Source organism: Loa loa (genome assembly GCF_000183805.2).
Source record: "Loa loa unplaced genomic scaffold supercont3.553, whole genome shotgun sequence".
NCBI lineage: Eukaryota > Metazoa > Nematoda > Chromadorea > Rhabditida > Onchocercidae > Loa > Loa loa.
Window position 1 is genome coordinate 7,273 of NW_018108733.1, and position 23,957 is coordinate 31,229.

The 23,957-nt window shown below is 35.7% G+C and overlaps 5 protein-coding genes across 5 annotated transcripts; 2 read left to right on the top strand and 3 right to left on the bottom strand.

Annotated features, from left to right (window-relative positions):
• Nucleotides 1-471: 471 nt before the first annotated feature.
• Nucleotides 472-6,983, bottom strand: LOAG_04485 (hypothetical protein; the record flags this gene model as incomplete). Its single annotated transcript, XM_020446608.1, has 19 exons — nucleotides 472-1,087; nucleotides 1,189-1,362; nucleotides 2,042-2,108; nucleotides 2,386-2,515; nucleotides 2,642-2,803; nucleotides 2,928-3,045; nucleotides 3,148-3,227; nucleotides 3,399-3,558; nucleotides 3,774-3,954; nucleotides 4,085-4,255; nucleotides 4,350-4,453; nucleotides 4,703-4,828; nucleotides 5,091-5,189; nucleotides 5,415-5,483; nucleotides 5,690-5,806; nucleotides 5,928-6,081; nucleotides 6,210-6,302; nucleotides 6,583-6,686; nucleotides 6,798-6,983. 19 exons carry the CDS (start codon nucleotides 6,981-6,983, stop codon nucleotides 1,007-1,009), a joined length of 2,376 nt encoding a protein of 791 aa, XP_020303075.1. The 3' UTR covers nucleotides 472-1,006.
• A 1,625-nt stretch (nucleotides 6,984-8,608) lies between these two features.
• Nucleotides 8,609-11,014, bottom strand: LOAG_04487 (hypothetical protein; the record flags this gene model as incomplete). The annotated part of the gene is made up of 6 exons (XM_020446609.1): nucleotides 8,609-8,762; nucleotides 9,053-9,179; nucleotides 9,577-9,761; nucleotides 10,128-10,337; nucleotides 10,529-10,700; nucleotides 10,867-11,014. 6 exons carry the CDS (start codon nucleotides 11,012-11,014, stop codon nucleotides 8,693-8,695), a joined length of 912 nt encoding a protein of 303 aa, XP_020303076.1. The 3' UTR covers nucleotides 8,609-8,692.
• A 3,135-nt stretch (nucleotides 11,015-14,149) lies between these two features.
• Nucleotides 14,150-14,341, bottom strand: LOAG_04488 (hypothetical protein; the record flags this gene model as incomplete). The annotated part of the gene is made up of 1 exon (XM_003140027.2): nucleotides 14,150-14,341. One exon carries the CDS (start codon nucleotides 14,339-14,341, stop codon nucleotides 14,150-14,152), a length of 192 nt encoding a protein of 63 aa, XP_003140075.2.
• Nucleotides 14,342-15,594: 1,253 nt separating this feature from the next.
• Nucleotides 15,595-19,631, top strand: LOAG_04490 (atlastin). Its single transcript, XM_003140028.2, has 14 exons — nucleotides 15,595-15,768; nucleotides 15,962-16,099; nucleotides 16,358-16,511; nucleotides 16,585-16,763; nucleotides 16,888-16,995; nucleotides 17,082-17,174; nucleotides 17,257-17,395; nucleotides 17,679-17,806; nucleotides 17,896-17,952; nucleotides 18,101-18,172; nucleotides 18,334-18,492; nucleotides 18,585-18,756; nucleotides 18,895-19,061; nucleotides 19,231-19,631. Exons 1-14 carry the CDS (start codon nucleotides 15,649-15,651, stop codon nucleotides 19,291-19,293), a joined length of 1,749 nt encoding a protein of 582 aa, XP_003140076.1. The 5' UTR covers nucleotides 15,595-15,648; the 3' UTR covers nucleotides 19,294-19,631.
• A 2,783-nt stretch (nucleotides 19,632-22,414) lies between these two features.
• LOAG_04492 (hypothetical protein) lies at nucleotides 22,415-23,636 on the top strand (the record flags this gene model as incomplete). The annotated part of the gene is made up of 5 exons (XM_020446612.1): nucleotides 22,415-22,577; nucleotides 22,673-22,739; nucleotides 23,081-23,157; nucleotides 23,275-23,391; nucleotides 23,541-23,636. The coding sequence occupies exons 1-5, from the start codon at nucleotides 22,575-22,577 to the stop codon at nucleotides 23,634-23,636; spliced, it is 360 nt and encodes a 119-aa protein (XP_020303077.1). The 5' UTR covers nucleotides 22,415-22,574.
• Nucleotides 23,637-23,957: the final 321 nt, after the last annotated feature.

Below are 23,957 nucleotides of genomic sequence, written 5' to 3' on the forward strand. Positions count from 1 at the left end.
AGTGCTAATTCCAAAAGATATACGAAGGTTGCTGCAGTTTTTTTTTTATCCGCACAGTAATAGTTTTTTTTTTCGTGGGCAAATAATTGTAACTCAATTTTAACCACAGGAAAAGTGTTGTTTGATGAACATTCGACGTCACAAACATCGATTTCGGTGTAATATTCCAACAATCCTGATTTCCCAAAAGTGAACAAGGACATACACTTCTCGTGGTCCCGAATTGTCATCAAATAGGCCATCCCCCTAAATTAATTGAAATCCTTTGAAAACCAAAAGTCAGCATTGTCAGCATAAGCCTACGATTACAGTTTGATTGCCCAAAGTATTTAGAACTTATGGAAGCTTCCAAATGTATACAGCATCTGGATAGCCCCAAATTGATTCTGCAGGAACATACACACCTTTCTATCCACTATATTTCAGAATGATTCAGTCGCTGGTTTCACTATGTAATGTTTTCTATTGATGCAAAAATATTTATGTGCAAATGAAAATATAAGCAATTCATTATATTACAAAAACATGCTCATACAAGTGAACTGCAATTTTGCAAAGGAAAAATGAAAAATTAATCACAACATCACAGAAAATAACCATACAACTGAATTTTAACAAAAATGAGAAAAATAAGCAAGCAATATAAGATGTACATAGAGCAGAAATGCCGGCACCACGGAGTTCCCACTTTTTTCTCCAGATTTCTACTTTGTGAACCAACTTTACATGCAGTTTTTAACCATTCTGTGGAAAAATTCAAGCATTACCAGAAATATAATTCTTTTTAAATGGATGGATTCAAGAATGCTAGTAGAGAATACAAACTAGTAGGAAACTTTTACTTCCTTAACCCCAAAAATAATATCGACATTCGAAGAAATCAAACTACCGGACGACATAAAATTGAATGACTTGCCTGCCATTTCATAAATGCGTTAAATTTCTATTCCTTTTAAAATGAAAGTTTCCAGAAATGCTTCCTTTTAATGCAACTTTCGAAAAACTGTTACATAATCTTGGAAAGCGCCAGCTGCCGATTTTCGCGTGATAATCGAGAGATTTCCTCACCCAAGGTATCGATGTTATTCTGCAGAAAAGTGGATGACTTTCTCGGAATTACTCACCCAATTTTTTTTATTATCGGTAAACCCCTGTCATTTACAGTCATGTATTTGTATGATTTCTTACCTTAAGTGTGATATTTTTATGCAATGCATCTTCGAGCACAGCCTGGAGACGTGAGTTTACTTCCGCTGCAAATTTCAATTCAGACTTTCCACCGGCACCATTTGCACTGCTTATAAACATGTTTCCGATTAAAGAGGACGAAGTACTACTACTACCACTGGGTCCACGTGGTATCTGTAAAAGTCCCCAGTTATTTGGAGAAGTAAAACGAAATTGAAAACAACTATGCATATTCTGGAAACTTCATGCAAATAGAGAAAGTTTTTATAGAAGTGAACAAATCGACAATGCCATTATAAAACTTGCTGACATTGAAGGCTTGATCGTCATTGTTTTCCATATTATTTATCAGCATATATAATACAAAATAATGAACGGACGGAATACACGGTCACAACAAAATACAAAGGAGTATTTATATGATTTTCTGTCCGCGTTCTTATCAACCGAAAAAACTTTCTTCGTTATTTTTATCAAATATTTACAGCATTATGCAGTACAGCAGGTCTCTCCAATCCAACATCGTGCAAATCTTTATATTTTCCGAATTTGAAGAAAAAATCCATACCTTCACAAAAGTGGCCTTAATTTCAAATTTAACCCCACATTCAATTACAGATATATTTCAAATAATCTTCATCCTTTCTAAATAATCATCACCCTTCCCTGAATTCGTGGCTGAGAGAACTGCAAAATAAAAACAACATTACTAACTTACTTCGGTAACTTCGCAAATTTCCAGCAACTGTAAACAAATTTCAAAATTAATGCACAACAAAAATTCACTTCATATCGTTCAATAACGATCACTGGATTAAAGAATGAACACAATAACCAAACAAAGAAGTCCTACCTTATTCAAGTCACTCTCTGGTAACAACAGAGATGCCTCTTCCCGCAATGCATAATTTTGAATAATCCTAAAATACGTCAAATCTTGTTAAGTTTATAATCATCGTCTTAAAACAGTAATAACCAAAATACGATGTCGACGCCGACCGTACTGACATTATTATTCAAGTTTTGTATTATTATTATTCAAAATTTGTACTATTATTCAAAAAACTTCATATAAATTAATTACGTTATGAAATAAAGCACCAAAATTATGATGGATATAACTTACCAAGCCAGAAAAATTACTGGAGCAAAGAAGTACCTCCTCCCTTATCAAATAAAAAGGTATAAATTTTTTACTTCGTTTTTTTCAATAGTTCCTGTGTACATTGTCGAACGTGTTCTTCCAAAAACTCTATCTTATCTTGTCGTCTAACCAACTGCCGTTGTAGCTTCACAATCTTCTCAATCATTTGCTGTTGCACATGGTCTGAAACAAAATTCAGTCCTTCGAATTTCAAACCAATTTTAATTTTAATGCGGTTTTCAAATGTGTAAAGGAAGTACAAAAAAGGATAAACCTATGAAAAGAATGTCACAGCATAATTGCACTTACTTGTTCCGTCTGATGATGGTGATGCTAGGAACTGCTGAGATTCTCTTTGATGAGCAGCAGCTCGACTGACTAAGACAGTGGTATAACCAGTCGCCAGCGAACATATATCAGTGGACGATGCAATCGATGATGCTCGTGACGAAGTGGATGGACCCACTGTATCTGTAAATTATGATACAATTGAATGAAAATCAATCTTTTTCTGATTATATTATGGCATAAACCGATTAAAAATTGAGCATTAATAAAACAAAACTTAAATATTCAAAAGATAAATAAATGATACTTCTATTGCTAGGCAGCACAGTAAGTGACAAATTATCTTCTACTGATGCACTTGGTGGGGATAAATTTGAACTTCCAGATTGTAGCTTACGTAAATGCTGCACTTCAGCGCGTAATTCCTATAACAAACGTGAAATCATTCGCAAGGCTTAAGCACAAATTTACTTTAACACATTTCTACCAAAAATTATTCACTTGACAGACTTTCCAGAAAAAATAACCTTCAGAGAACTCGAATTCTTCTTCCTCAATATTTCTTGTTCATTACGAAGTTCACTAATTATTTCATTCAACTTCTGCTCTATAATTCAAAGATTTACAAATAACAAAGCTGCAAATTTCCAACCTCAAGATCTGATTCTTCTACACATTTCTTTTCAAGTTCAGTTCCCACTCCTCCGGTCTGGATGATCCCACTAGGATTTTGAAAATGATAACTGGTAACAACAAACTTTGAAATTAACAAAAGAACCTTTAGCAACATTTGTGTCAATCTGTTGTCGTAGCGTTCCAATTTCTGCAGAACTATCGACTTTCAACAATTCTAGTTCACGTTCCAGCTCTACAATATGTTTTTCGTATGCTGAAACAGAAGATTCCAATGCCTTCACCCGCTGATTCAGTTCCGAATTCTAGAATTGAGAAAAAAATAAATGGAACGAATTTAAATACCTGGATTTGAAGGCATCACAAATCCAAATTTCAAATCTACATATTTATAATATATTAACAATATGTCATGATATCAATCATAAATTTACTACATATAAAGATGAATGTGCGTCGTGCAATCTGAGATTAAGAAATGCACACTGACTGCTGATTTTTGCAAAAAATGAAATCAAACCTTGAATTTGAGAATTTCCTGCTCTGAAGTTAGTGAAGAGTTCCTATCTGCTAATTGCTCAGTGATTTCGAGCATCCTTTCTGCCTGCTTGCGACATTCCACCGCTTCCGCTTCCGCTTGATCACGTTCTGCAACTGCGTCCATTGCAGCAATTTCGGCTAGCTTAACACGGCGTAAATCACTGCAAAGAAAGATGAAATTTGCATAAGTTCACACTGTAAAACAAAGCCAAAATGAAACTGAGCTAACCCAAACTTCAAGCCACAGAAGTCCACGATTGCTTAACATTGTGAAGTTCACATAAAACGAACTTATTTAATTGTATCTGCATTTCCTCCAGAGACTCTAATTTTTTCATAGCAACTTGATAAGTTTGATGAGCCTGTCCCAATTTCTGATTTAGATGTTGAGATTCTGCCTGCAACTGAGCGTTTGCCTGTACAACGTGATCGAGCTGCTGGGAGATAGTGGAATTACGTGATCTGCAGTCAAAAATCGTTTCTAAATACATTTACAATGTTCAATTAGGTATTCGACTATGTGCACTTGCTAACGACAAATTGGTTCCAGCCTCACCTAAGCAAAGCCAACTCGTCACATACATTGTTGTATAGTTCTTCCTGATTGTTCGTTTTCTTTATCGCTGCATCTACTTCCTCAGCGCACTGCTGTTCTAACGTCTGCATTTGATATATACATCTTTCAAATAACAAATGCCAGTCTTTAAAATAACCCCATTCTAAGCCATCACAGTTTATTAAATTCGATAATTCACATATGACGGGGAAAGTAGAAAAGACAACATATGTGGAGACCAATACAACGTAAGACCCGTCAGTCGTCCAAAAAGTTGATCTGCTAAATATTTCTCAGATTTGAAAATATTTACTGTAAATGTAGGCTATAACAAGATCAAAGTAGAAACAAACCTTCAACATTGCTTGTGTCGACCTCAGTTTCGCCTGACATCCTTCTTTCTCCACTTGTTCCAGCGCTAACTGAGACTGCATGGATTCCAAACGAGAGCGCAATTCTGTAAGTACCGTTTGACTAGCCTAAAAAAGATAAAAAAGGCAAGACCATTTTCCTATTGAATAAGGTCTGTGTTCAATGTCCCTACAGATATGGTTATATTCGACTGGATATGAAGTGTTAGTAAAAAATCAAAATGTGACTCAACGGGAATTGAATATTCACCATTTTCATGTGAAGCATCTTTTGGAAGGAATTTTAAAAGTTGAATCATGAAAAAAAGCAATCAGAGAAATTGATGCCCTAAACATGAACAAATTTAGAACTTTCAATGAAAGAACTAACTTCTAAATGTTTGACAGTCATTTTGTGTTGTTCCTCACGTTCTTTATTAGCCTCCTTTTCGAATGCTAACTGTCGTTCCACTTCTGCTAGCGAATGCTTCTAAAAACAGAATAGCAAGGAACAAATTTCGAGAAATTCGAGAAATCTCGAAATTCTATTAAATCTACAAAAGCTCTGAAAAATTTTACAAAGTTTTGTAGAAACCAGTCAAACCAATAAATGCTTTTCCATCATATCTTATTTTCGATCAGTGAATCTAAATATATGTTTAAAAAACCCTTTGAAAAAAAAGACTTTTTCCTTTCGATCAGATTCAGAACCCACCATACTCTGCAAATATTCAAATTGAGTGCTATTCTGCAATGTATTTTTCTCCGTTGATAGCACATTCTTCTGCAACAAAAAAAAATTTTTCAAAAATAATCCTGAAGCACTTTAAAAAGCTACTACAGCATCTAACCAAATGACCGGTTAATATAATTTTAATAATGGGTTTGAAAATAAAAATAAAGTGCACATTTCAAAAGACTTTTAAAATAGTACGGGCATTCCAGTTTAAAACAGTATAGGCATTCTTAAAAAAAAACACTAAAATATACCTGCATTTCTAGTCCTTCTATCTGTGCTTGTAAGCGCATTAGCTGTGTTTCTCTTGCTGCATACCGGCATACAGCATCATTCTTTTCTTTTTCGACTGCTTCCGTCCTTTTCAACAGCTGCATTGAAAAACAAACTGTGGGTAATTAGAAAAACTTCTAAAAAAGTTGTAACCATGCCAAAATTTCAATCCGTCCAAACTCCTTTCAAAGGAATAAAGAGCTGCTGCAATTAACATACCTGCACAAATTTCTGATTCCATTTTGCATCATTTTGTTTTATGCGCTCTTGATAATGTTGCTCACGTGCCTCAGCACGCTGAGTAGTCATTTTCAGTTGTAATTCCAATTCCATTATCTGACGTTCCAAACCTTCACGATGAGTAGAGAATTCACTAGAAGGAATGTAAGATATACATGGAATCATGTCGCACACTTGAAATGTACAGGATTTCTTCTGATAGATCCGAACTATTAGAGAAGATAGGACAGCGAGTGCTTCAAGTTAGATGAAAAAGAAAACCTTCGGCAGGTGCTAAGCACTTCCTGAATACTTTCATATTCTAATTCCACTTTCTGCAACTGCTCCTCCAGTTCACTGTTTACTTTTTCTAATCTGAAAACTGGGGATTCAAAATTAAAGTCAAATCTTTCAGGTCAACTGCATGAAGCTTAACTATCGATTCAAGGCCGAGAAGGTAATCAGAACAAATCATAGGCGTCTTCAAATCAAGTGGACCTACAAACAAAAAAAAAAAGAAAATTATGAGTTAAATGAATCAAGAATCGGAGAAACTTTCCGAATACTTTCTGAAATCTTTGGCCCACGGGAAACCAGTGCAGTTTTTGGTAACAATAAGGTCTTGATCTGATTTACTCAATGACAAATTGGCGACCTTTCTAATTCATTGCACTGTGTGTTATATTTGTCGTACAATAAAGCAAATTTCTCCAGGTCATTTTCTGCCACAGTTTCCGCCGTAGTAGTCACTAACGAAGGCTGTAATCCTTCGCATTAGAAAAAAAGAAAAAAAAATCAAAACCTATAATCAACAAACTCAGTAATCTGCATGAAATTATTTAAAAATGCGAAGGACCACATCTCTTTAACCTTTTCTCCACTATTCCCTTGCACTTCCAATCTTTGTTCAAATTGTTTATGCCTGGTTACAAAGCCATCACCCAGTTCATTCATTTTTTCCGGATAGTTTAGAACAACATCTTCGGATTCATCCACTACTTCAACCGCTCCCGAAGTTTCACCAGTTGAAACTGAAGCTAGCATTTGCATCACCATTTGATATGAATAAAAGTGAGCGCAGTTAAAGAATGAAGCAACTTCCGAAGGTTTAAATTTTTCAGTTTAATACTGATGGCAAATAACCTCGCACGACTACTGGAGGGAATATCCAAAACCTGTCTTAACCCCTTGGCAAACATGCACCCAAGTATAAGAACGTATTCTCTAACTGCGTATTGTCTACACAATATCACGGGCCACCAGTGGTACCATCATAAAGCCTAAGTCGCAGATTTGCTGGACATCAGGTAACACAACCACAAAATCGAGGGAGAAATCTATCGTTCTTCTAATACGTTATGTTCCAGACAATCTCCGAATACCCGAAGGTCTTCATATTTGAATGGAAATTGCGTAAACTCTCCACCTTAATTTACATGTCAGCAGAGAATAGAAATTTATTGTTAGAATATACAAGACATATTGATCACACACCTGCGACTAATAGCAAATCGTTTCGCAAAAAAACTTTAAAAACACAACGTAAAAGTGAAAGAACGAAAGTATAGCACATTAATGCCAAAAGGACGTAAGTAAAAGGGACGGAAATCGTCACTGTAATAGGAAGGCAACGGCAACATCAGGTAGTTAAATTTGAAGCAGTGGGGGAGCTACCTATTTCACCATCAATGTTTCACTCAATAATGGAACCTGACTACCTTGCAGGTTGAGTTTTTCAATTGATGTCTACCTTATCTCACGCTGGGAAACACCGAAAATGCTATATCGCCATCGCGGATGGTGCATCTCTAGCTAAATTTCAAAGAATGATACCACTGCTATACAGAAGAATTAGAATGGAAACGGACAGGGTGACAATTCTAAGAAATAACAAAAAGATCCCAGTACAACTAGCTCGCTATAAATGGAAATCTCGACAAAAACGAAAGTGGAAGACACAAAGTGCAACCGAAATAAAATTAGGAATAATGGATTAGAATTTTTGTATCTTTGACACCTTTATAATAGATTCAAGTATATTTCTAGTTTTAATCACTCTAGCGTCGAAAATCAAACATACTTCTAAATCAAATGACTTGCTACTTGGATTTGTACGAGGATATTTACATCAGTGTAGCAGAATCAACATACTCTATGATCTGAGTATGCTACGTTCTGTACATCATAATAATATACTAATCCACCCAATACTGAATATATACTTTGATTTGCATCATGTTCGATTCCAGCGTTTAACTTGATGAACAGGTCAGCAAGCCACTCTCAGGATGAATAATGAATAAACACACTAAGCATTTCAAGCTTACCGCTGATACTGCTCCCCAAGTTATGTTCAATGCATCATTATATCGATAAAAGATGAAGTAGAAAAGAATCAAATCCAGAAAACAAATCGGGAAATGCCGCATTTCTCGCAATGAAGAGAAAAGACTCACGTGTTAAAAGTTAAAAGCAAAGTAGATCCCAGCTATATAACAAATCTCTGAAATTTTCGTTCCATATAACAAAGTGACTTTGTATTTTCAACTAAAGCAATCCTATAAACCTTGATTATTTCATTACCTAAAATTTTTTTTCGAAGTAAATTGTTCGCAAGGCAGTTTTAAAAGCAATCACCCTCTACACGTTGTGAAAACTTCAGGACAACTGAAAAATGGAGTCGGAACTTCCGAAACAGTGTAAATTATAAAAAAAGTGCATCATAATGAGTAGAAGAAATGTGAATACAACATGTATACGAATTTTTAGTTAAAATCAAATATGTGGCGATGTCTTAAATGTGGCAGCACCGATAACTTTCGACCAACTGTCAATCTGAAAAAATTTCCAAAATATTTGAAGAAATGGATTGGCAGTACTGTGAACTTAAGTAAAACGGATGAACCAAACTATCATTTTCGCTAGCTTTAAAAAAAAAAAAAAAGAAAAAAAAAGTGAAATAAATGAGCCCGTAAACAAGTAAACAGATATTAACAGATATGAGGATAAGTTAATAGGTACCTAAATATACGTTAACTGATGAATAAATCGACGTCCATAAATGGATAAAGCAGTGGATCTAAGCATGCAAAAATGTTAGTAAAAAGCAAGCAATATATACTTACCCAACGGCAAACCCAATCGCAAGGGTAACTAAATTTGTTACCAGATAAAGCATCAATGCACGACGTCCATTACCATTACTTATACCCAGCAATTCAGTAAAGGCCCAGCGTCCTTTTCCATAAGATTCTACAAAATGTTACTTTATGTCAAACCTATTACTGGGTTTTGGAGTGGAGGAGAAAACCAAGAATAAAAAGGTTTAAATTTGCATATGAAGTAATTCGTAAAAATCCTACGCTATTTTTCTTAAAAAGTTTGTAAATACAGTTCAACAGAGGAGTGAGAGGCCGGAATGAAAACATAAACATATCTAGAGATCAAGGAATACACCCTCGGTTAATAAACGTGCCAATGATGTTCTAAAAACCTTTGCAGCATGTTTTACAGCATGCTTTAAGATTTATGAAAAATCATTTGGCATTTTCCAGACTATTACAATTATCAAGTAGCGCAACTGTAACAATGCAGTGAATGACAGATTCACCTAAATTATGCAAAAGAATATAGGAAGATAATTATATACCTTGTCCAATATATACGACCTTTCGGCATCTGCACATGTATGCACCATCATCCTCGACGCTTAATTCCTCAACCTCATCTTCACAACAGCTGCTCTGAGTGAGCTCGCCAACGTCTAATCCAGGGACAAGACTATTTGGCGGCGTCGAGATTTCAGTTTCCACAGGTGATGGAGCTTGAGGACCACTAGAAACTTTGTATTTACTAAGTAGCAAATTACACATGGATTAAAATCAATCCGGAAATGAAAACTAAACACCGTTATAAATGAAGAGAGTCAATGTGGAAAGAAGAGCAACGAAATTAAAGTTGCTTCAGTCAAAAATTCATCCATTACTAAGAACTAAAGTATTTCGCATCAAAAAGTCATATTCCTTATATTTAAATGCAATTTGACTGAACGCTTGAGGAATCATTGCTTTGAGAAGATAGCACCAAATAATGCAATCGGATGAATGGAAGATATCAAATTTTCTCTTCTGCACAGCATTTCTCGGTTTTAACTCTAATTTCATTTCATTTGCTAACAATTCGACATTCAGCTGAACTAACCTTCTCTGCACTTCCGGTCGACTATTGTAATCTTCTAACCATTCCGCTGTTCTCTTCGTTCCTTGACCCAGTGCAGTGATTCCAGTAGTTGCAACAGTGCAACGTCCTGGTCCATGACGAGTATAATAATGAACAGCCATTGTATCACCGCCATGAACTTGTCCAGCATCGATAACCAATTCAATTGGAGCACTGCAGGCACTGATCGGACTGCAAAAATTTGTACAATGAAAGAAATACTCGCCTCGAAGTATATAAAATTTCTCTGTTTACATGTGGAGCATCTCTCCCATCAAAGATGAAATTTAGTTCATCAGTTGTTAAGCCTACGTATAAAATCGGTAAGACGTTATTTTAATAAGTTTAAATGAAATATGTAGATATGAAGGAATAATAATTACCTGAGTCGACTGAAAGGACTACTATTACCTCCACCAACAACCACAGTCGTATTATCAGCGCTCATAACCACTCCGTCATTATCCACCAATATCACACTACCATTGTCACCGCCATTTATACTGACCATTGATGCACGTGATGATGGACTAGCCAATTCCACCCATGAATCCGCTTAAAAATATGAACAAATTTACATGTGCATAAACCGGAGGAAAAGAACAAAAGGGATACTGATATTGACGACTTTAGCTAATTATATACGAAACACTTAAGTGTCTGGGATTTAGATATCAAATAAAGAAAAACCCTCGGTTCCAACTGTATTACGCTTACTGACATTTGTTAGATTCATTATCAACATCAACACTGGGTAACTGCTGCTGTTGTTGTTGTGTACAGCCAGCGTTGTACAACAGACTTTTCTTGGCAATATCTTGTCCATTTCGCAAAACTTCCAAACGACTATCCATCGACCGGATACTCATATTGCTGTGTTCACCTAAAACAGTAATAACAAATGAACGAAATGAAAAGAGCAGGAAGGAGCGGAAACACACAGATAATAACTAAATCAGATAACAACGGCCTAATACTACCTGATTTGTATCAGCAAAAACGAAATCAAACTGAAAAGGGTTCCTTCCAAACCTGGTGGAAGTCAACAAATATGCTAGGGTAAACTCCAGAGCCTTATGAACCATCGGGGTCAATGACAAAAGAAAATGACGTCTGGTGGTTGACAATGTTTCTGGATGAGATCCATGACACCCCCGCTCCCACTCCTCCGTCAGCAAACGCTCCTAACAGCACTAAAACAAGATTAGCAGTAAAAGAATGGCACAGTTTATTGATTTCTGGCCATTCAGCACTCTGTCGATTGCTGTTTAGTGCAAAATAGTTAGTGGCTACACATGGTGAGTGGTAGTCGGTGGATCGGTCCTTTCGCGAGATAGCTGGCAGTTTGCTAGGCGGTGGCTTTGCTCTGCAGGAATCAATTAACTTCTCCTAGAGAATATCTGTCTAACCTTCGACTAGAAATAGCTAATTAGATGGTCCCGAACGCTGAACCGCAAAACCATCTTGGAAAGACACAAAAGAAGGAGACGGAATCATATGGTCATCTGAAATTGCCTCACGTCACGAGTTGTTCCTTGACAAAATCGCCTGTATTTACCGTTGAACTTTAGTTCAACTTATCATCATCCATTAACAAAGTATCTAAAAACTGGGTGGGTCCTGAAATAGGATTAGATGGTCCTAAACATTGAACCGCAATGCGATGATCGAATTATAGGTGACGAAGTTCGATTACCACCGCTCTCTTAACATTGAACAATTAAAGATGGTGATGAATACGGAAAGAAAGCGGAATAAGGAGAAGTGAGTAGACTTTGCAATATCACGGTGGGCAAACAACAAATAATGGCAACTTTCATCGGTGATTTCTTCCCTTTCAAGCATTCTCATGCAGAGCACGTGAAGAGGACAGAAGGCAATACAAAAGTTGAGATGAATATAAAGGTGAAAGAAAAATACTTAGGATTTCCAGGCAAGTCGATACTACAAGTCACGTACAACAGCTAATAGCCGTTGTAAATAGTTAAGACTACTTGACTTCAGCTAAACAAAACGTCATCCTTGTTTAGCTTGAAAAATTCGATGACTTGCTGTGCTTGTTCGCCGCCCATTCTCAACGGCGAAGAGTCGTGCAAATATATCCTGAGCGTGCCCTTTTTTCCACATTCTTCCTTTTTCTGTAAGTTATGTAACATTGCCGTTACCTTTGGACAGAACTTGTAAATAATAAAGTTTGCGTTAACAAATCCATAACCTATAAATGCTTCCAAATAGCTGTTTATCCATCTATTTAGCAGTCCACTTACACATTTCTGAGGATTATGTTTTGACCCATTCCGATGCAGAGCGGCGTGCCACACTAAATAACCGGAAAAGTCTATTATTGGAATAACAAAGTAAAAGGGCGAGAAACTTCCTATCGAATGGCATGGAAGTCTGTGACACTTGACCAGAATTACTGTCAAGAGTGCTCATAATTATAAAGTGGACTTTCATCGACTGGTATGTGAACTGAAAGTGTGAATAACATGATACTGATAAGAAAACTTGTGTCCAGTTCTACTATTTTGATATAATACTGGTTAATCTATTTTTGCATAAACTTGAGGCATGGATTACGAAAATGAGTTTGCATGACAAAGGAAATTTTCCGTCAGAAATGATGTGAAATTACTCAAGAACCGGCAATTGTTCAAAAAAGTTGTAGTTGGAACTTATAATAAAAGTAAACGGTATCCTAGAACCCCCTAGAATATCCGATAGACCTTCAGACGTGCTTCATATTTCAAAATTTTGTACTGAACATCCAAGACAGTAAGAAACATTTTGATTCGCCAAAGAACTATCATCACAGGAACTCTGTAAGTTAAATTACTGGGATAACCTTGGAATTACTGGGTAACAGTTCTACTGCTTATGTCAAGATGCTACAATTTTAGTCATCCAACGTAAAAGCATAGCAAACAATTAGTCATCCTAAACTTCATCCTCTCATTAAATACAGGCAAAAATAATTTTCTAGCAACAAGCAGGTTTCCACATATATTCTGATGCAGTATCAAGTGCAGTAGTATGAGATCTGTACAAAAGTCTCGAACTTATGATGGTTGCACTATAATGATGGAAACATAAATTACAGATTACCCTGAGATAAATATATAAAGAGCAAGCAAATAGCAGAAATACCTAACAGTAGCGTCAACTGACTGTGGGTGGATAATACTTATCGTGCTTTTCTTGACATATCCCTGAAGAGAAAACTGATTTCTGATCGAAACAGACGGAAACTGCGGAAGGAAAGTGTAATTAATAGAAAGTTTCATTTTAACTTTTCCCTTCTTGAAAATACGAATTGTTATTCAAAAACAAACGGAAAAGGCTGCTGCATAACAACGCTCTAGAAACCCTACATATTATTTGCGAGCGTTACGACTACGTAAGCACTGTCTAATTATTGATCATCGATCGGCTTATGGAGAATTTGAAAACCTCCAGTTTCTCCATTTGTTCTCCCGAAATGTATTCATTGACATAACAGATACGAAGAGCACAATAGATAGGAACCATTTTTCATCGTTTCAGAACAAAAAAAAATGAATGTCGACGTTTGTGCTGTTATGACGAAGACCTTATCAATCAGCAATTCCAATCTAAGCAACAGATACAATAACATTTCATATAAAGTGACCATATTGAACTACCATTCCACTTTGCCTCAGGGTATTCTCACTACATAAGCTCAATGTTTCATTTGCACCGCCGTATTTCCAGCTTTCTTCCCACGTGAAAGAAGTCGTCATCGACGATAACCATAATTACACCTCACAAGAAGTTCGTTTGTTTCCGGTTTAAATTGAAAACATCCCACGTTATCTTCTCACTTTATATGGTCTCATCCCCGTCTCCGTCCCTACTTCCATAGTGGCGGAAAGTAGCTCCTTTCTCTTCCCCATGCGGACATCTCCGCTGTACTGAGGAGAAAGCATTGAGGGAAGCATAAATGCTTATGTTTATTAATCTGCCCAAAATCCAAACTAGCTTATTTATGACAACTTGCACCGCACTTTACCACTGCTGGCTCGGCCGCCTTCGCTTATGATGCTTGCATGAGCTATTCGTTTTGACGGAGTTCCTGATCCGACTTTGTCCGAAGGTGTGACATAATCACCGTAGCAGATGACATGTCGCTGGGGACGTGCAGTAAAGATGGTAGCTATGGCAGGTATGCACGGCATGATTGCTATTCCCGATCTTCTTTGCGTGGACTTACACCGACTTATGACCTTCTCCTATGCTTCGCCTCCTACCATTATTTTGTTAGCTGTACGCACCACTGAACAAATCAAGTAATGATTAAATTGAGCGACTGCAAATAAGCCTGAACAAAGAGACATCCTTTTGAGACACTTTGCCATTTCCCTAACAGATGTTCGAGCACTACGCTAGCTGCTATGTCGCGTTGAACGATACTGTCGTATGTTTGGTCACTTCGCTGATAATTTTCCTTATATTCATGCATGTAAAGACCGGCATTGCTGTTTGGCATATATCAAACCATCTAGTGGCTTCGATCTACTAACGCATTTTCCAAGAGGGCAAGGACTCAGGTCAGTTTAAGTCTAGTTGTGGAATCAGTGGAAATTTTGGTTGTAATTAGTAGATTAAATCAGCATCCCGGGTGTGATTCCCCGTTCCCGTCATTTCCCTGCTCTAGAGCTGGTAGAATCATAACTCGTCATTTCCATTGATCATCGTGTAGAATGAGTTTGCAAAATGTGCAGGCAGTGTTATCCACTCCTTTTTCTCAAATAGAAAAGATATCCCGAACAGCAGATGTTATTTATTATCTCATTGTTTTGTTCGTTTTGCACGTGACGGAGTGCAGTGGAGTGGGGAAAAGAAATTGATGAGGAGAGAGAGAGAGGAAGAGAGGGAGAGAGAGAAGGAGGGGGACGATGAAATGTTGAATTGAAAAACAATCGGGAAGAATGACTTTTGTCGACATCATTCATTTGCTCGTATTAGAGCGAACTACCGCCATTCACCCTTGAATAGATCATTGATATCGTTTTTGATAACGTTTAATTTTGCAGAATTCTTGCTGGTTTGGTTTGAAATTTGTTTGGCTCATTGGTTTTTAAGCATAATTGAAATAAAGTTTTTATTTGCTTATCAGGTATTTCCTCGCTGACTTTTTTTTGGACCTGTTATTAATGACTTGTTAAACGGGACAGAACAATTAATTTCTTAGATAATTTAATAGTAATCTAAACTGTTCTGCATATACTTGCACAATTACTGATGATATAAAACATTTTCTTAGCTTTTTTTACTTTCTTGTACTTTCATACTTTCATTGCCTTAACATCCTTTTTTATTCTGCAAAATTAACCTGATATTAGTTTGTACGTTAGTACGATTCAGTTTGCTGAGTTTCGACAATTGTGTATTATTATTCTGTTGTTGGCCAAATATAAAACGGAAAATTTTGCAGATTTCAGGTGTTTTCAGAAGGAAAGAGGAAAAGGCATCAGCAGTGAAAATGGAAGGATTAATAACAGAATTCACTACTGCTGCACCAAATTGGGAAAGGAAAGGTGACAGCAACAATGTAGTAACCGGTCTCGAATTTGAACGATCGAGCGGTGAAGTAATGGAAGAGGTATATCATTTTTGATTGCATTTGGGAGTCTAGAAAGTTCGAGATTAAAAACATTCTTTTTATTTTAATGGCAAAGCCGTGTTTTTGCTTCCTTCTTTTCGTATGTGAAGTGTGTCATTAGTGTGGGTGTTTTATGGTTTTCTTGCAAATTGTCAATCCTTCAATATTTTTTTCTTTTGGCTTCAAATTTCAGACGTCGAAATCGTTTCCATTACCAGATCATCCAGCTCCAGTACAAGTCATTGAAACTCTTGACGAGCAACACCAGTTTCGTTTGGATGAGGCAGCGCTTGAAAAAGTGCTTTTAAGTTCAGATGTTATCGACAAGAAAGTATGTAGCAAGTAAACTAGGCTTCATACAATTATTAATTATATGATATTAATTAAGTCATTAAACAATAGTCTTGTCGTTTTTCCGAGGTTTATTTCGTTGTTGGTATTAAATAAATTTATTTAATGAATTTAAACCTTTAAGATTTAGTATTATACAGAAGACAAAGTGCTCCAGAAGTCGAATAAAACTTTAGCTGTGCTGAACTATATAGAACAGTTCTAAATTCGATTTATATCCATATAAGTTACAATTCAGGTGTCTGTAATCAGCGTGGCAGGCGCGTTTCGAAAAGGAAAAAGTTTCCTTTTGAATTTCTTTCTACGTTATTTGGGTGCTTCCGAAGAAAAGCGACGCTCTGGAGAGTGGATTTATGGTGGTGATAGTTTGGATGGATTTAGTTGGCGAGGAGGTAAATGGATTACCTTGGGGATGGTTTGTGACTTAATAAACAAGTAAACAGAAACTCAGTTTTGTGTTTTCAGGTAGCGAACGTGAAACTAGTGGTATCTTAGTATGGTCTCGACCATTTATTATGCGCAATCGTGATGGTGAAGATACAGCTGTTATATTGATGGATACTCAGGGAGCTTTTGATAGCCAGAGTACCGTAAAAGATTGTGCTACCATTTTTGCCCTTTCAACTATGATTTCTTCTTTGCAGGTTTATGCTGCTTTAGTTTTTACATTGTTGTCATCTATGATATATGCTTCTAAGAGATTTCCCATGGCCATTCAATGGTAGTTTCGAAAAAACTTTTTGCAATGCTAAAAATTTTTTGTTGCAGATTTACAATTTGAGTCAAAACGTGCAGGAGGACGATTTGCAGCATTTACAGCTGTTCACCGAATACGGCAGGCTGGCATTGGAAAACGCATCAGCCAAGCCATTTCAGGTAGCAGAATAATATTTTTGAATTTTTGTTATTATTGAATGTCCTAAGTCCAATATTATTTTACTTAATTTATCTCGTAAATTTAGTCGTTGTTATTCATGGTACGTGACTGGAGCTTCCCATACGAAGCAGAATATGGCTTTCAAGGGGGTGAACGATTACTTGAACGTCGTCTGCAGGTAGATAATATATTCTTTGATTTACAATTATTTTGTAGAAAATCTGTTGAAGCTAATTTAAAAGTAGAAACCCACTTTATAGGTTTCTGAGAAACAACACCTGGAGTTGCAACAGTTACGACGGCATATACGTTCATGTTTTGAGCAGATATCATGTTTCCTAATGCCCCATCCTGGGCTTCGAGTCTCCACAAGTCCAGTTTTCCGTGGACAAATAAGTGGTAAGAATCAAATTTTTTTACCTCTCTCTCTTTTTCCCCTGCTTCCAATAATTGGACTTATTACAAATTGTTTTGTATTCGTCTCTCAGCTTTTTGGCTTTTCTACAAACCTTTTTGCACTTTCAGTGTTTTAACTGGTTTCTCTCGCAAATTCAGTGATGACGAAAGTCACTACTTGACTTTTCCTTGCTTTTTTTTTGAAAAGGTCTGAACTTTTAAAACTTTCGTTACTGCTTTAAGTAACTAAGGTCAGGTTTTGTGGAATCAAGACATCATATTATAGATATTGAGAATGAATTTCAACAACAGTTACGTTCTTTTGTTCCGCGTTTGCTAGACTGCAATAATTTGGTATTAAAGCGAATTAATGGCCGAGAGATAACTTGTCGCGAACTTGTGGAGTATTTCAGGGTGAATGTTTTCTTTCTCTACGTTTAGTTAAAGTTTCTGAAATAAAAAAATGAAGAGAGACGAGGAAAAAATTGGTGTCTTATTTATAGGCTTATATGACAATATTTCAAGGAGAAGACTTGCCAGAGCCAAAATCAATGTTAATGGTTTGTTATTCTATATTTCAAACTGTTAGTTGAAAGGCATTGTGTTGAGAAATCTAAAATTTCAAAAGTAGGGAATTTTGGGGGAATATTTGCAAAGTCTAGGAAAAGGCAAAGTAGATCAAAATCGAATAATTTTATTTATTTAAAGGCTACTGCGGAAGCAAATAATTTGGCAGCAGTTTCAACTTCTAAAGCTCATTACGTGAAGAGAATGGAAGATGTGAGCGTTTTCATTTTTGATGGCCGATAATTTTTTGCTCGTGGTTTTCTTTTTTTTCGTCAAATCGTGCCTTCACATGAGATTAAACTTTTCCATTTGGCTGGGCACAGGTTCATGGATTTTTGAATCCATGCTTGCTTTATTTGGGATCTGTTTTACAGGTGTGTGGTGGTGATGCACCTTACATGAGTTCAGCAGACTTGGCAGCAGAGCACGAACGGTGTTACAAAGAGGCCATTAAACTATTCAAAGCAACTAGAAAAATGGGTGGTGCAGAATTTTCCGAAAAGTTCTTGCAAAGATTAGATATTGATATCGAAGTATGTTTTCTTTTATACTTTTAAAAGACCTTTGAACAATGCATAAAGCACATATGTAAAACAGTTTATCGATCAATACATTCATTCTACAGGAGCAGTACGAAAGTTTTATTAAAGTGAATAATAGTAAGAATTTGTTCAAATCGATGCGAACTCCTGCTGTGTTGGTAACATTTATGATCGTAGATTATGTGATGCAGGAATTTTTCCAGCTAGTTGGTCTGGATACAATTGCAGGCTTATTTTCTGCTGCACTCTGTGTTGGTTAGTAGGTTTTGAATTTTAATTGTCACGGTAAATTATTCATATATTGCATTCTGTTGTGGACCAATTTATATTTCGTATGAACCAATTTGTATTTCTAATTTTATGAATTACGACGCTTTAAAATTTGATTTTCAGCAGTTGTTTCACTTAGTATATGGGCTTACTCGAGATATAGTGGTAATTTGAGGGATGTTGGTGTTATGGTTGACGATACAGTTACATGGGCATGGCATAATTTTTTGTCATCATTGACTCAAGAAAGTATGCACCGTGCCGTCGCTATTGGACACCGATTAACGCAGGTTGTACCTGTCATTTGTTTGTTTGTTTGTTTGTTTTTTACATCCATTCCAGATGTATGCTTATCTGATTTCTTATTAAGAAGTAACGGATCTTCCCCAGAACTTATTCCAATGTGCAAATGTACAAAATATAAATTAAACTTCTAGTTAAAGTTAATCAGACTTTCAGAACGGCACAGCATTGCACGGGAGGCATGCAGGCGATCGAAAGGATAATAAGAAGAATTCTTGAAAGCGTTTTAAAGATTTTATAGATTCGTAATTTTTGCAAGGGACTGGCAATGACAAAGTAGCAAAGCGTACTCAGTTACATTAAATCATTCTTGTCTTAATTAATTGCTCCTCTTTTGGTTTCATTTTCTTGATTTAAGTGTAATTTGGTCCATTAACCATTATTGTTTTCTTCTGAAATGAACTGTAATTCATCACAGCCAGTCAGTTTTGGTGTTAGGAATTTCTGTATCTGTTTACCGAGCTGTGCCCTTATTTCTGTTTCATTTATATCCAATGTTTCCGGGATGTAAAAAATTGAGAGCTCAGAACTTTAAGTTGTAAGACAACTAACCTCCGAAATTTTGTTTACATGTATAACGATTGAGATACAATTTCAATTTACTGATGTGATTTAATGTTTGGAAATGAATTTATAAATTCAAATATAAAATTTCAAAAATTATTTCCATAATTACTGTATGAGAGTAATTTTTATTCATGATCATCCTAGAACTTCATTTAGTAAATTTTGTAATATTTCATATCTTTCGCAAATCAGCTACAATGTAACTTTTCTTAATCCTTTTTCGCATATTGTAAATGTGCAAATTATGGTCTTTTTCTGAAATGTCTTCCTTTTGAGTTGTAGTCGAAATATTGGGCACATTTTATTCCCGTATTTACCGGGATTTACTATTTCCGGATAGATCGGATAGCTTAGGTTGAAAAGTCCAGAAAAAAAAATTTCATATTTTTGGCCAGAAAAAGTCCTTGTTTTCCGGTATGTGCAAAAACTTTGTAAAATATTTTTTTCGCATATGACTCAGAAAATGCTTACTTTGGCACGTCATCATTTTTAACCACCAGCATTTATCCGTTATTCTTATCAGTTTGAATACTTGTGCTCTCGATCTATTGAAAATTTGTTCATATAGGTTTCTGAAATTCTAAATGCTGGGCGAAGGACTTTGAAGTTGATGCAATTTGGATCTCGAAACCTCAGAATGTAGTAGAAGCTCTTCTCCTTGCTTAAAAAAAGTTCTTCCATGCTGCACTGCATTCGGACTTTGATTCGAATATATATGATCAATAGATTTTAGTGGTTCATTCTGTCATGCTAGTTCTGGAATGTGAAACAATGTAAGCCGTTCTGGAGTGTACCGGATAACGGCTTTCACCGTTTTTGATTTAATGCTTCTTGCTGTGTGCTATTTTAGTTGTGTTGAGTTTTTTCTTTATTTCAAAAAAAGCAGTCACTGATAGTGATCGTGATACACTGATGCATGTTACTGTTCATAATTTTCGTGATCTTAATGGAAAAGTGCGACGATGGTAGTTTTTTTCTGTGGGCTTACAAAGGCTTGTTCTGTTGGGTTTATTGCATGAAGCGTATAGTTGATCTTTGTCCTTTTTTTATTAAGGATGTTGGAGCTCTGTTTTGTCATTTTCCATCAATGCCACTAACTGATGAAGTTATGTCAAGGATCATTTCCACTTATATAATAATTGTTTTTGGTGTTATTTATTGCTTTATTTTAGGAAAATATGGAATTCAGTGTACTTGATTCAAGAGCTATGTTTAAATCCAGTTCCAAAACTCCTGAGAATTTTTGCAGACTTCAGTTTCAGATAGTAGTAAAGGGAAATTAAAGTTGGCCGTGAAATTAGTGTTTTCAGAATTCTTCGGACAAATATAAGTAGGTAATGCTCTAAAGATTTCCTACCTCTATTTCGTATTCATTATTTGTAAGGTGACAGATCTTGTCGCTGGGTTATTATTGCTGTCACTATTACTAATTTACTGTCGATGCAAACATGTGTTCGTTTTTCTTTCGCATTTCATACAATTGCTGTAAGCAATTATGAGAGAAATAAACACTTTTCTGCCGTAACATTGTCGCCTATTCCACAAAATTTATTTAGAGCCTACAATTTTAAATCCTGTCTGAAAGATCCACTGAGTGAGCCACTGGATGGGCATTAGTTAGGTATGCCTTTCACCTTCGAAGTAAGGCAGATTATTTGCTTCAAATTTTCGACTCTAACATTACAGTTTTTGTGCGGAGCATGTCATAATTATTATCGTCGCCGATTTTCTTTAACCGTGGCAAAGACTGAGGGTTCTTTCTGCTCTTTAGTTGGAAGTACCTCAAACTTCGGTAATTAAACCTTTATTACGATATATTTATTAATACAACACCGGATTTGCAATTACGACATTGATAAAACAATTTAATGACGAAAACGGTAAGAACAAAGAAAACCGAATGACCCTAATATCCTATATCCAACCGACCTCGGCGAAATACATCTTTCCAAATGATTTTCGTGCTCAGACCCTCCTCTTCCTCGAATCAAGAGATCCTGACACAGCTCTGAGGTCTCTGATCACAATTACCGCCTTTACTAGAGCAAATAGATACAATAGACGTACAATTTTAGCTTACATTGCACGACATATCCACACATACAATACATTACACTAGCAGTATCAAGGCAATTAATGATTCACTGCATCTCTTCGTGATTTCAGGGACAACCATTGTTATAGTTCCAAGGTACATTCCAAAGGGGTATCCATGTATTGAGCATTTCTTCATAAAATTCAAACCCGTGACCTTGCATTATGATAAAAGAATGCGTTTTTAAAAGATGGAAGTAACAACCTGCTGAGTTATAGTCCACGCCGTGCATTTATGAAGTCTTTCACTTCTATTTTGGTACCCTTCAAGCAAAGCTATAAAGTAGCTGAGAGTTATAAAAATTTAATTTAATTTGATCCAATTGAATCCAGTTCAGTTCCTTATTTCTCACTGCACTCTCTATGTGTGTCACTTTCTATGCCAAAGCAATCCTATGTTTTTGCTGAAGTGGCTTACTTATCACGATTGAGAAACAGTAGCAAAGTCTGTCGGATGTTGTGAACAACGGTCGCCCTTGATCTCCAGATGATAAAATCCAGAACCGTGAAAAATCTGTGAAATGTGTTACTAAGTAAATTGTTCTATAACTTGGCTAATAGGCTTTTCCAAGAAAGTTGTCATGTAAGGCTCAGTTCTTCATCACTATGGTAACTAACCACACTTGACTCTATCAACTCCTCCTACTATCTGCATCTTGCCAACATAACAAAGCTTATTGCTATCATCGCTCAATTTTCATTAAATCTGTCTCAAATTTTGAACGCACTTTGTTGGGCCACAAACTCAATTGAACCGGGCTTCATTGTTTTGGAAACTCTCTGAATCGTCTGCTTTCCAGAATTTTGCAAGAAACTTTTTAAATTGGATGTGCAGTTGAATGGTAATGGTAATTATTATTATGAGTCATTTATAATATCCAATGTACTGGATAAATTATCTGATAAACCATTCCAGTGATTTTCTTACCGCTTACAGGGTTTACTTGGACTGATCAGAAAATTCAAAAATCAGCCAGGGAAAGAATTCAGGATATTGTTGCTTGGTAATTTCCCTTATTTTCATTAATAATTTTTATAAATTCGCGAAAAGTCTGGAATAAGGTTTGTTTTCTTTCACTGCTACTCATGTGGAAAATTTTGCTTTAAATTTCTTTATGAATTTTGCGATATGGTGACTTGCTTCAAATCTTACGAAATGATCAAGATTGTCGGTTTATTGTATGACCGCGCAATCTTGGATTTTTCGGTTTATTGAATCACATCTATCATCGAAACAGCGCAAATTTATGTCAGCCATATTGCGCATAGGCTCCTATCGATCTATTTATTTTTTTTGTATGAGGAATCGACTTTAAATTTTGTCACGTTTTCTAACCGCTTTCAGGCTTGGATAATGCCGGTAAAACGACAATATTGAAGCACTTAGCTTCGGAGGATATCAAACATATTACTCCTACGCAGGTGCATCTACATTTTTTGATAGACAAGAGTCATCTTTTTTGTTCTCTGTCCACATCTTTCGTTTGTAATAATAGCGTTTGGTGATTTCATATGTTATCCTGCATTTCAGTATTTTAGGGCTTCAATATTAAAAGCGTAGTGTCAGATGATGTGAAATTGAACGTATGGGATATTGGAGGGCAGCGAAAGATTCGTCCGTACTGGAAAAATTATTTCGAAAATACCGATGTTTTGGTAATATCATAATTTTCTTTTTTTTTTGCAAACTTTCATTTCATTTCAAGAGGAAAAAACTGAAATAAAAGTTCGCGAAATTTTTGAGAACTTCATTGCCTAATTTTATTTGGATTACTAACAACCTATATGATATTTTTGCCTTTTAGATATATGTAATCGACAGCTGTGATCGTAAACGATTTGATGAAACAGGCATGGTAAAAAGTATTCCTGACCAGTTCTTTAAATCATTGATCACTTAAATTTTTGATCATTTTGTCAGTGACGTATTGCATACCAATGTTGCATCTAATCCTGGATATGTATCTTAAAATTCAATTCAGGATAATCATTTTTAAAGTTACCCAGTAATGGACAGAAAAGCGTCGTAATAAAGTGAATACATTATCAATAATAATAATAATAATAATAATAATAATAATAATAATAATAATAATAATAATAATAATAATAATAATAATAATAATAATAATAATAATAATAATAATAATAATAATAATAATAATAATAATAATAATAATAATAATAATAATAATAATAATAATAATAATAATAATAATAAT

Excerpts from the sequence above, each read along its gene's own strand:
- LOAG_04490 (XM_003140028.2), top strand. The coding sequence starts at position 15,649 with ATGGAAGGATTAATAACAGAATTCACTACTGCTGCACCAAATTGGGAA. Across the intron at positions 15,769-15,961 it reads GCGGTGAAGTAATGGAAGAG|ACGTCGAAATCGTTTCCATT; the intron begins GTATATCATTTT and ends TTCAAATTTCAG. Across the intron at positions 18,757-18,894 it reads TTCTGCTGCACTCTGTGTTG|CAGTTGTTTCACTTAGTATA; the intron begins GTTAGTAGGTTT and ends TTTGATTTTCAG.